The sequence below is a fragment of the Rhinoderma darwinii genome, chromosome 13 (assembly GCF_050947455.1).
Source record: "Rhinoderma darwinii isolate aRhiDar2 chromosome 13, aRhiDar2.hap1, whole genome shotgun sequence".
Taxonomy (NCBI): domain Eukaryota; kingdom Metazoa; phylum Chordata; class Amphibia; order Anura; family Rhinodermatidae; genus Rhinoderma; species Rhinoderma darwinii.
In genome coordinates, this window is record NC_134699.1 from 20,352,527 (window position 1) to 20,366,005 (window position 13,479).

The 13,479-nt window shown below is 41.0% G+C and overlaps 1 protein-coding gene across 1 annotated transcript; it reads left to right on the forward strand.

Moving 5' to 3' along the window:
* The first annotated feature begins 3,698 nt into the window (after positions 1-3,698).
* LOC142665965 (keratin, type I cytoskeletal 19-like) lies at positions 3,699-11,570 on the forward strand. Its single transcript, XM_075845805.1, has 8 exons — positions 3,699-4,250; positions 6,140-6,222; positions 6,530-6,686; positions 6,844-7,005; positions 7,556-7,681; positions 8,662-8,882; positions 10,617-10,645; positions 11,448-11,570. Exons 1-8 carry the CDS (start codon positions 3,795-3,797, stop codon positions 11,522-11,524), a joined length of 1,311 nt encoding a protein of 436 aa, XP_075701920.1. The 5' UTR covers positions 3,699-3,794; the 3' UTR covers positions 11,525-11,570.
* The last annotated feature ends 1,909 nt before the right edge of the window (positions 11,571-13,479 follow it).

A 13,479-nucleotide genomic window follows, 5' to 3' on the forward strand; every position in this document is an offset into this window, starting at 1 on the left:
ATTCTCCTCTGACCCCTGTCATCAACGAGTCATTGACGTCTACAGGATCCCTTTTGGCTGGATATTTTTCCTCCATCACACCATTTTTGATATACTCACGGCACCATTGCACAAGTAAACCCCACAGGGATCGCAATTTTTAAAACACTGGCCCCGGCTATTCTAGCACTGATGACCATGCCTCATTCGAAGTCATTCAGATTGCTTGATTTTCCCATTATAATGTTGATTCGCACTGAATCTGATTAATGGAAAACGTACTCATTAGATTTTATGCTGCGCTTCTTGGTCACGTGTCCAATTTCCATTCAGGGAAGCTCCAGTTGTGATAGGACGGGGTCTCTAATAAAGTGGCCATTCAGAAAAACAGAGCTGTTTAGGGGGTATTGAGTGTTTTTGCACTTGTGATTAACATTTCTTTATCTCATTTAAAATGAAAGGATTCCGGGAATCTCCAGCCTAGTGGTCAGGAGATGCCTCATCAGTTGTAGGTGTAAAGCTGAACATACTCAGAAGATTAAAGTTGGTCGAACTCATTAGTCACTCAATAGTAGATGTGGGGAGAAGAAGAATCAAGCATGTTGAATTTCAACATACCTGATTCTTTGATCCCACAAGTTGGACAGTGGCTCATTCCCCTCTCCCCATTGAAGTAAACATGTATGCTCAGCCAAACCAAGTGCGCATGCTTATGAGGGAGTTGGGAGAGATAGCTGTCATCCAAAAAAGCATCAGTTGACAGCTGATCACAAAGTGTCCTCCTGCTGGAACCCCAGTGATCAGATGTAATCTGTGGGGAAACCTGGCATCAAGAGCTTAATTTCCCTGCAGCGCCACCACAGGGGAATTTAAGCATTACACAGTGCCCATTCATATCAATGGATAGTGTATGTAATATGGGACAGGACAGGTCCTCCAGAACAAAAGACGCTCTTTGTAACCGCTCTCTACTCTGGCCAAGAGAGGAGGATCCTGAACAGGGGACCCCCCTCTATTAACACAGAAGTCCCTAATAGGGTGTATGAAAATGGGTTTTCTAAACTGGACAACCCCTTTAAGGCATTCTCCTGTATATGTTGGTGCAGTGCAGTGAATCCATTGTATATATTATAAAAAATAACCGTATAAAAGAGTCAATTCTTTACACAGAAGTGAATAGTAAGCCCTCTGGGTAGAAACTGGATACTAGAGTTTAGCCGTCCAAGCACGGTTGAACTTTCTCCTCTGTGCAGAGCTGTTAGGACCTGTTCTTCTGCTTTGTGAGTATTCATCTAGAACAAGGTATTGAATAAGCAGCCATCAATCACTGACTGTACAGTATCTCTTGTGTTTGGTGCTGGCTTTGCTTCTTATTCTACTCCTGAAATACTATTCTATAGAATGCTTACTCATCAAGCATGATAAGATACGCTGCCAAACCGCTAAGCTGTGAAGAAAGAAACTCTCTTTTCTGTAACCCGTGTTGGACCTGCTGAAAGCTCAGTATGCTCAGAAGGGGCCAAAACATATACAGTAGCGACTAAAAGTTGTAAATACCGTTCAAAAAAACCTCACCCATTGATATAAACCCCAGCACAGGACAGTAACTTGGCACTGACCACAAATGACCCTGACAAACCCCTCTACAAAAGTAGAATGGTTATTTTTGCATTGTCTGAAAAATTTTGATGGGCCAAGGTTAAAAAAGTTGTCCCACAACAGCGTCTTTTCTACTTTTTGAATAAAAATAATGAAAGTTAATTAGGTGGGGGTTCAACCCCTGTGATCCCCACCTTGGCCGAGTATGAGGGGCACCAAATCCCTGTTCGTGGACAGAGAGCAGGAAGAGCTGGCGCTGTCCCACTCTAAGAATCAGAAAATAGCCCCCTTTCCACATCACAGTACTAGTGTTTGTAGACCTTAGAGAAGACAAATCTTTCAAGAACAAACATTTGTTGTATCAACAAGGTGAGGAGCTGAGATGACTTTGTCTCATGTTGATACTTCATACTCAGCTGACTATGCGTTGTCCTAAAGTTTTGTAGAAGCCAATTATTTTTGCTTGCCTGATCGTAGTGTTAAACCTAATATTCACAATATAATAGGAAACATAATATCCATGTAAACACAACATATGACCATGAATGGACAATATATGGTGATCCAAGGTGTGCTACCAGTTAAAAAATCTCCATGAAGTTTAGAGAGACTTTCCTTTTCTCGCCAAAAAGGAAGGGATCAAACATTAGGATCCTTCATGACATAGAAGTAGCCTAAAGGGCCTTTTACACTGGCCGATAAATGGCCGATGCAGCGAGCGCCGATAAACGAGACGACATCGTTGATCGGCTCTCGTTTGCTCCTGTCACATGGAGATATGGATGGGGACGAGCAGTCGTTACTCCGATCGCTTGTCCCCATACATTATTATCATGTCTGCAGCGCGTCTCCCTGTTTACACTGGAGATGTGATGACTACAACGATAATATTTTACTTCTTTAAAATGATACGACCAGCAGATGATCGAGCAACGAGCATTCTGTGAACGCTTGTCTGCCCGATAATTGCCCAGTATAAAACCACCTTAAGAACATGTATATACGACTAGGATCCATTGGCATTAGTCAAACATCTTATAGAGCCTGGATTATCACAGATCATAGGTAGGAAGACTTTTTGACTTTTATATTGGAGGTCCAAAAAGTACAGCAGACCCCTTCAGTTTAGCGAGTGGTTGGGCCCAGCCCACCGACCCAATCAATGACATCTTCCGATTAATTCTGTTATCAAATATATCATGCTAAATGGGGTCCATTTGGTGCACAATTTGTTCCCACTAATACAGAATGAACACAATGGTGGCCTATCACTTTCACACTATTGTTATGGTATAAAGATCATTAAAATTACTTTTTCTTCAAGGTTGTAAAACATAAAGCATTTGGCATATTTTTGACCCCCAAAAACAGCACCACTCTTGCCAATGTACTGTGAACCCATGGACAAAATTTGCGTTTTAAAAAAATAAATAAAAAAATAAAAAATTGTCTCATCCAATCCCTTCAACATGAATTGGCTTGAATTCAGAGTGCGAGTAAATACAAGTATTAAATGGTTTGTCCAGTCAAATAAAATTGATGGCCTTTCATGACGATAGGCCATCAATTTTTTGGGACTGGACAACCCCTTTAAATTCTGTTTTTTTTTTAGGCAACCTGATTTTCAGAACTACTTTTTATATACCTATTGTTTTAAGGCAAACACTACAAAATATTGACACGTTGATCTACCTTGAAGTATAGCCTTGTATCTGTACCTAAAAATGGACGGTTTCGTGAAGACACTTGGATTTATATTTCAAACCTAACTGACAAGTTGACATTGAACCTGATGACAAGAAAAAACTTCAGTTAATCTTAAAATTTTCCTTTTTTGCTTTTCTTTGTTTGAAAAGTGCAAGTTTATTTACACAAGGCAGTGGGAACCTGTATTTGCTTTTCGACAAATAGCGAAAGGTAACCTGATTTTGAGCTCATAGCCTAAAGCAAAGAACTGAGTACTGTCTTTGTTCTCAGAGAAAACAAGAGAATGAAACTCTGATACGCATCTGCAAGAGTGGAATCTACGATAAGTAAAGTTTGGAAAGGTATCAGGATGGCATGGGTCCAAGTAGGAGTCTACATTAAGCATATACACAAATTCACCATGGCAACGACAGATGAGGGCAGCATAAAGAGTGCCCGGATGAACTCTTAGAACCTATTCCAACAGGTGTCTTCATAGCTCGCACAGTGCTCCATCCCTTATTCCCACCATGAGTTATAGCTACGCTCATAGCAGCACTAGCAGGGGAGGCAGCGGTATGTCCTCTCGGATTTCTGGAGTTTATGGAGGGTCAAGTGTTCATGGCGGGTATGGTGGCTCAGGGATCTCCCAATCCATTTCTAGGTTGGTATCTTCTGGTATGGGAAACAACTCGTCTTCTGGATTTGGTGGTGGAGCATCTCTCGGTGGTGCAGGTGGTTGCAGTATTAGTGGAGGCTTTAATTCCCACAGTGGAGATGGATTGCTATCTGGGAATGAAAAGTACACCATGCAAAACCTGAATGATCGTCTGTCGAATTACTTGGACAAAGTGCGCTCATTGGAAGAAGCCAATACTGACCTTGAGAGTAAGATCCATGAATGGTACGAGAAGCAAGGGTCGGTCACTGTGCGGGAACAAAACTATTCCCCCTACTACGCTACAATTGAGGAGCTGCGGGAGAAGGTAACTAACATAGTGTCTTCAATATTACTCCAGCTGATTTGCCTATGTGGGGAACTATAAGAATTCATGTTAGTATATTGTAGTTGTTATTATAGAATGAGTGTAATATATTGCAATTCATTCTTTGAAGCTAACTTAAAAGTAAAATAAATGTATCATGGACATGGACAGTCTAAGTCAACCAAAATAGTCATCTTGTTCCAGACTTTTGACTCAGAGCCTTGAAGTGCATACCCTGTGGACAATGGATAGGCAGTAGAGGCAGCTTCCTTTGAGTTGAAAGTCTACCATAGGATAAGATAATGAAATAAAGGTCTTTGCTAAGGTTTTCATATTAATTCCTAAAGTACAAGTAAGGCCAAGTAAAGAGAGTTCAAGTATACAAGATGTGTAATAGGGCACAACCGTAGAGGGACAATAAACAAAATAACAATAGTCAATAAATGCCCCTTGCAATTTGGACCCAATTTTTTAGGCTTGTCAAATTGTTCAAATTAGGAACCTAGATGGTATTACTTACACAGTTGAACCATTAAGTACCTATAATCCTAAAAAAAAGTAAAAGGAAAGAGAATGGATTGAAAGAAATATTTAGAGGATAAAAGTAACTGCAGTAAGGGGATATAGCTGAAATAATTTGCGTTCCGTCCCCAATTTTTGTAAATATGGCACAAAGTACTACAACCCAATTAGGTCCTACTAAAATTATTAGCAAGGTGTCCACAGTCACAACTTTGCTTACTGTCATCATTTAATTGATGTAGTTGATGGTAGAATACATTTATTTAAAGGGATTGTCTCATCTCGACAGCTTATTTTTTAATTATAGATGGCCTGGCGATCAGCCGATCATTACAAGTTTGGCTCCAGTAACGCCCGGGATCACCTGCCTTTTTCAGGGACAAGTTGCCACTTTCCAGTCTCTGCTCTGTCTCACAGAGTGGGTTTTGGGCAGGGGACCCCTCTCTATGACATCTATATACCCTAATTACGCATATGGAATAGCTTGTCAAGATGAGGCAATCCCTTTAAGCAAGTTGTGTACAGTGAAACCTCTTCAAAGAGGACTTGTCAACTCTCCTGACGTTTTTATTTTAGTAAATACTTGTATTCCCCATGAACTAACAATTCTGGAACATATTTTCTTAGACCTTGGGCATTGTGCCCTTCCTCTGTTATTCCGCCTAGAATTGTATGAATAAATTATTAACTGGGTGTTACCATTCCACTTGTCAAAGGGGCGTGTCCCTCCACAGTCTCCCTCTCTCAGCACTGATTGGACAGGGTCAGTCTGTGTAGGGACACCCCCCCCCCCATCTGGTACCATCCAGTTGTTAATTGATTCATATATTTCTAGGAAGAATTACAGAGGACCGACACAACATAGAGTTCTAAGAAAATATACTCCAGAGAGGTGACAAGTCTTCTTTAAGAGGACCATCCAAAATGGCAGTGAAAATTCCTTTCTAGAAGGATGGTCCTCTCAAAACATACTGTAGAATATAAAGGAATTGAAGATCTGGAGAATGTGATTCTTCTAGGTTTTGAGAAACTGAAAATAAAGAGAGATCTGTATTCCTTTTGGTTAGTACATAGATGACAGGGGTGAAGTATTCTTTTTGGTATTTGAACTGGACTACTGGATGACAGGAGGTGTAGTATATATACAGATGCTTATGCGGATTTCCAAATCTTTGATCCAAATTGGATTATAATATCTATTATATTGAGCAGTCTACTCGGACATGGGAATATGTCCCTCTGTATATGTCCAGTTTAAACATATTGTATAGAGTTGTTATATGATTGACTTAAACTTGAGTCTTCAAATTCAGGGTGGGGGGAGGTCTTCCTAGAAATGACCAGGAATGTACCTTCAATCTTTACAGATCCTCAATGCAACCATTGACAGCAATCATGTTTTATTGGCCATTGACAACGCACGTCTCGCCGCTGATGATTTTAAACTCAAGTAAGTTTCTATGTTTTATGATCCTTCCTGAGCTTTAAAAAGGGATCACCAATCCATCAAGATGATACAACATATTTTACTTTTCTGACCAATACACATTTCAATGAGAATTCAGCAGTAGAAACCATTTTTAAAAAGGTTCTATGAGATATTTTAGTTTAAGAAACAGCGCCACTCTTGTCAATGGACTATGTTGGTATTGCAGCTCAAGTAAATGAGGCTGAGCTGTAATACTAAATACAGGCCATGGACAAGAGTTTTCAATTGTTATTCTCTTCCAAACTTTCAAATTCTTTGTATTTTTCAGGCATGAGAATGAGCAGTCCCTGCGAATGAATGTGGAAGCCGATATCCATGGTTTGCGTAAAGTGTTGGATGAATTAACCCTCACCAGATCTGATTTAGAGCTGCAGATTGAAAACCTTAAGGAAGAGTTGGCCTACCTGAAGAAGAACCATGAGGAGGTGAGATCACGAACAATCTGATAATGTTACTAGTGAAAACAGAACATGGAAAATGGATAGAAGAATGTGGGAGACATCCATACAATCTAATATACAATCTAACTCTCTGCAGACTTTCAGGGGCTTGATAGTGTTTTTCATGTATTTGTACCTTCAGGAGATGAGTGACAAGGGCCAACAGATGAGCGGCACAGTAAATGTAGAGATGGATGCAGCTCCGGGGACCGATCTGACCAAAATATTGGCTGAAATGAGAGAACAATATGAATATATTGCCGAGAAGAGCCGGAGAGATGCTGAGGCCTGGTACTTGTCTCAGGTAACAATTCATATCTATCTATCTATCTATCTATCTATCTATCTATCTATCTATCTATCTATCTATCTATCTATCTATCTATCTATCTATCTATCTCATATCTATCTATCTATCTATCTATCTATCTATCTATCTATCTATCTATCTATCTATCTATCTATCATCTATCTATCTATCTATCTATCTATCTATCTATCTATCTATCTATCTATCTATCTATCTATCTATCTATCTATCTATCTATCTATCTATCTATCATCTATCTATCTATCTATCTATCTATCTATCTATCTATCTATCTATCTATCTATCTATCTATCTATCTATCTATCTATCTATCTAACTCATATCTATTTATCTAACTCATATCTATCTATCTATCTATCTATCTATCTATCTATCTATCTATCTATCTATCTATCTATCTATCTATCTATCTATCTATCTATCTATCTATCTATCTATCTATCTATCTATCTATCTAATCTATCTATCTATCTATCTCTATTTTAGTCTATGTTATTATTTGATTTACTATTTCAATTTTCAGAGTGAATCCCTCCAGAAGGAAGTGGTTACTCACACAGAACAAGTCCAGTCCAGCAAAACGGAAATCACTGAGCTGAGACGCACTTTTCAGGGGTTAGAGATTGAGCTGCAGTCGCAACACAGCATGGTAAGTCTACAGTCAACGGATCAGAGATCCTGATACACACTTGAAAGTTGTCGGCTGAACGCTAGTTCTGCGACAACTGTTCCTCCCGATCCCCCCCCCATACACATGCACGATCGTCTCGGCCAATCGTGCATGCATTTTGAAATGGCAGAGGGGAGTTAAAACGGCTGCAAGATACCACTGGTCTCAGATTAAATCCCATGATAATAAGAGAATCGGGCATGTTGAGTCAGGAGGCCCCCATTCACATTAGATGGTTGTTTGATGATGCCGAAATCGGCATGTTTGGCCGACCTTCATTAAATGTGTATGGCTACCTGAAGATGCTCAGAAGATATGTTTTTACAGAAGATTGACAATGTCCCTCCACTAATATTGTAGACTATTGTAGACTGTTGGAGATACTTCAGGTGTGTGTTTGTAACAGGGCGGTGGTGGCGACAAGTCAGCCCTCTTTTTTAATGTATTTATAGCAGGTTGATGGACCAGTAAAAAGGGGGGACTCAGGGCTTCAAAAAAGGAAGATGGAGATTACAGAATATTTGCTGAATTATGACCCTCCTCACTGTCCCACCAGTAGCTTCCTATTGCTCAAAATGGCGCCTCGGCATCTGCCAGTGGCTCGTCAGACCTCTTTCCTCTAATTCCCAGACAAAGACTAGGAACCAGCAGGAATCTACGGCCAACTTACAATCACACTTTTGAAAGCCATACATGGTACAGTGATGTCTTAAAATTCGCTGTGTATGATGTAAATGAAGGTTGCCTAGCAACCCACTGAACTCCTCTCGTATGACCACCTCTACCCTACATGTGGTCAAGTGAAGTTCTATCTGCTGTGAAACACTTGGCAGCACCGTGACTTACAACCTTATATTAGGTCTCTCCTACACATCAACAGGACGATTGATCAAGAAATTCTAGTGCAATAAATTATACTTCTATCAGCAGCTCACATTTGTTTTCTTATCTCATAACAGAAAGCTGGAATGGAGGCGTCCATAGCAGAGACCGAGGCTCGCTATGCTAACCAACTTCATCATAGCCAAAATGTCATTGGTACCATGGAGTCTCAACTTGGAGATCTTCGGTCTGACTTGGAACGGCAGAATATGGAGTACAAGAACCTCTTAGATATCAAGGCTCACCTGGAGGCCGAGATTTCTACATACCGTAAATTATTGGAAGAGCATGACCAAAGGTGATTGTCACAACCAATTTTCTTTTCGTACTCCTGTTTAGATACAATACTAGAAAATATTTTTGGACATTTTAGCATTAAATACTCTGGCCTTTTATTTTTCAAATTTTCCTTGGGTAAAATATTGAGATTCAGCTCATGGAACCAAGAAAAGGATTAACTTTGATGTCAGCCAGATAGCAGGGCTTTCTAGTTGATGCTGCCCTATGAATTAAACACTGTTCGGCCAACTTGACCAGTTGTGCCCCATAATTGGGTGTCCCGACGACAGACATGTCAGATACTATCTGTTGGGGTCCCGTGTCTTCTAAGTGATGGTCCTTAGACCCCATTGTACAGCAGATGATAGATGGCTGCAAAAGGGAGGAGAAACGGGAAGATCCAGTCATTCCTGTGTGTGGTTTTCTCCCTTATAGTTTACTTGACTTATTAAAACGTTCTTGCCTGTGCGGCTGGCTCTACCTTGCTTCTCCTTCCATTTATGGCCACTGCAGCTCAGCTTCTACTACACAATGGGGGTCAAGGGACATTCTCCTGTAAGGTTGGAAAACTAAAGGAAGAACCCTCACCTAGCATAAAACTATGGCGGTTCCTTAGGCAGTGTTTCACAACCAAGGATCCATAGCAGAAAGTTTCACTTTAACTACAAAGGGGGACAAGACATTCAAAAAGTCGGAACCAATGCTCTTTCTGACCGCACATTGACTATCTCTCATCATGCTGAGGTAAGAGAATACACACTGATATATTTGGTCCAATGTTATGTTCTATCTATGCAAAGTGGGGGTGCTGTCTGAGCAATGGGGTTCTGTGTTCCTGTTTCCTGTATAATTGTTGACTAATCCATGATACTTGGGTTTCCTTACGATGGGAAAACTTTTCCCAGAGGCTTCCTCATGGTAAAAGGTTAGGACTCCCTATCTTGTGAATATACCAGGTCATGCCTCCCAGCTTTCAATGATCGGAAAGAGCAACAACTTATGCAGCACAATTTTTTTTAACATTAAGTCACGCCTCTTACATTGCCCAAACCCTGTCCATACACACCCAGTTCTCCTTGTGCCCCCACATAGTATCATCACCCCAGAGTGCCCCGACACATTATAATGCCCCATAGTGCCTCCCCAAACAATACAATGCCTCCACAAATGCCCCTATAGGACCTCGCTATATGATGCCTCCATAATGCCTCCCTCCACCCAGTATAATGCCCCCATAGTGCCTTCTAAAAATAATTCAATAAATCCTTACCTAAATCATACCCATGAGTGGAGGAGATCGCTCTGGACATCTCCTCCGGTCTGTGCTGTGTGTGGTTAGGTGCAGGCAGGCGCGTTAACATCACTGCATTGCCCCTGCCTGCGGCCAGCCGGTCATGGCAGTCACCACATAGTGAATGGTGGTGCAGGGAGCCGACGACTCCCTGCTCCACTATTGTATTTAACGGAATCTACGTCTTTAGGAAACAGGACATGCCGTCGGCCTCCCGGGACAGTGAGACATTGCTTGGAATCAGGACTGTCCTGCTGGATCCGGGACGGTTGGAAGGCATACAGAAATATCTGTCAATAAAATTTTAATCTCATAATGCCACAAACCATATATAGGTGTTGTTTGCATATGGACGGAAATACTCTTTAACTTACCCTGAATTTCTTGCTGTATCTCTTTATATATTTTCTTGCATTATAATTAAGACTTGCAGAACTTGATTCACCTTCTTTATTTTTACAGCACTGCGGAATCTCACAAGGAAAGTGCAGGTAAACACCTTATACACTGAGGTACACTAGCTGGGAAAGTGTGCGGTGGGGGATGGTTGTGTATTTATACATAAATCAGTGTACACATGTAGCAGAGCCGAGTTGTTCAATACAACGGAACTGGTGGCACACCAACTCATTGTAACTAATATATCCCTATTGGCGCTTATTCAGTGAAGATCATCATTATTCAGTGAACTAACATCATGTTGTGTTATCTGCGGCTTTACCTGGGACTTTATAATATAAGTACACAGTAGAAGCAGTCCAATAACAGGTTTAGCTCTGCTGCATCTGTTTGTAAACAAACCTCCCTGGCAACTGTGGCCATGAGAGACTTGATAAGACATTTAGAACACAATACAGATCACTTCTACCTTTTCCACACATTGAGAACACAAGAATGGAAACTATTATAAGTACGGGGGGCTCAGTGTTGAAGTCTCCAGCTCAGCGCTCCTTTACAGGTTATGGTGAGGAGAGCTTCGTGTAAATCTTAATCCTTAAAGGGGTTGTATAGGATTAGAAAAGTAGAGTCTGTTTTTTTTCTCCCAAAACAGTGCCCCTCTTGCACATTGGCTGCGTCTGGTATTGCAGCTCAGCCAATTCTCTTAAATGGGGCTGAGCTACAATACCGGACCCAGCCCATATGCCAGATGGGCGCTGTATCTGGAAAAAGACGACCTTTTTTTTGTACTATATGGTGGATGTCTAGAGTCAAATGCGTAAATGCGTAAATGAATAAGATCCTGTAAATAGTTGGATACCTGGGATAATGATTTTCCATTCTTGACACCCTCAGGGTCCACTACAACCACAACCACCACTAAGGTCCACACTGTTGTGAAAGAAGGAACCTCTTCATCTGAGAAGAAGTGATCTACAAGACGACATTATTTGTCTCCAATGATGCAAATGAATAAATGAGCCATAAATGTTATCAAAGAACATTTGCAATAATAAAACTACATAGTCACAGATGCTTTTCTATTGGTCTTATATCTACGGGGATATAGTCCACAAAACCAAAGCAACCAGGGCCATTTTATTCATAGGGAAAACACCAAAGCTGCACCGTACGTATTTCTTTTCCGGGTCATCCTTCCAGCCTCCTCACTCTGTTGCCGGCCCTTTGGAGATATTAGAGGCATGTACGCTGGTGTGGGGATATTTCTGTCTGGTACTCTGAATGGGCATCTGAGGCTGCATCACAGTAAGGGGGCATTCAATCCTGGCAAATACATTGGGGCTAAAAAACAAGGCAAAAAGAAAAATGTGTTAATTGAGCTGCGCTCACCGCAGAACATACCATCTTAGGTGTCGCCGCTTGCACCACACGATGGGTTTCTTTACATTTTGCTGTGGGCCAATTAATGAAATGGGCCCACTAATGTGTTATAATAGCCCTGAAAGCAACTAGTTAACATAGTTATCCACAGCAGCAGATGACACCCCATGATCGGCTCACCGTTGCGGCAGCCGCTATTCTAGGAAGTCCAGACTCCCCCCTGAGACAGGGAGTGGCAGGAGAGCTGCATACAGAGCCTTATCTGAAACTATATGGGCCTCTTGCATCAGAACTGTGCCCAAGAACAAGGATCCTAGTTGTCCATAATGAGAGAAGTTCAACCTGAAACTTTTTAGTTTTTGGTACACGAGGTCCACTTTTTATGTTTCACCCAGTCAAACCCTATAACAATTGTCCTCACCTTCAATAATTGAAAGACCCTTCGACAGGGTTGGATTGGCCCACCAGAGTTCCAGAATATCCTTTAGTGTCCCAGGCTTTGACACAATAATGGGCACTTAATACAATTGGGCTGCTAAAGTCCATCAGAAGACAACTCCATTTGCCGCTAAAGTCTTTATCTTATGAGTCGATTTACAATTAACCTTAGACCTTATGGATGATATGGTCCTACATGAAGTGGACAGTCCACATGTTCTCTATAGGTGGAAGGAGTACACACAGAATAATATCCTCTGGTGGGCCTGAGTAGCTTCAGTCAGAAGGTACAACATAACAGTTTACACAGATCTACCTCTAACTATGCCCCGAGCGACAAGATCACCTCTTAACGTGGCAAAATATGGGTGGACTGAGCCAACTCTTCCATGGCACAAGAGCTTCATGAAGATATAGGCCCTATTTTTAGAGATGCTCGAGGAGAAATTATTCTTACCGTTGGCTTATCACATAGCCGTGGTTTTTTATATTTCTTGCATTGTCAAAACTTTTTTGTCGTAGCAAAGTCTCCATCGTTTTATGACTGGAGCTCCATGTAAAGTGTTAGAAGCTCACATGTCCTTTTACATTATTGTATACAGTATCAACCTATAAAAAGCTTCATAGACTCAGTATACATTTCAAACTAAGTCATATTGTTCATGTACATGAATATACAGGTAAGTTATTAAAAACCACTCCAAGCAATAATAACAGACATATTTCTGTCAGTTCACGTTCCATATAATTGGGGTAGCAACCCTCAATCTTCCCTAAGGCCCTTTGGCATACTGTAGCGTGCAGCACAAGGTGTTAGTTCCGGACTGCTGTCCCTAGGCTACGTATAGTATATTGGCAGGTGAAACTAGAAAGATAGACCCAGGAATGAGAGAACTTGTAGTAAATCTGAAATAAGATATTTAATAACTGCAGGGTATGAACCTAAATTCTTTACTGTGCAAGGCCACACTGAAAAGTTTAACTATTTAAGGGCTGCCCTGGTCCTAAAATAATCAAATTGACAGAATCCTCTTGAAATAAGTTCCAGCTGCTGAACATATCACATAGTCTATTATTACCACATGCCCTACAGGCCTCAACCTTTATA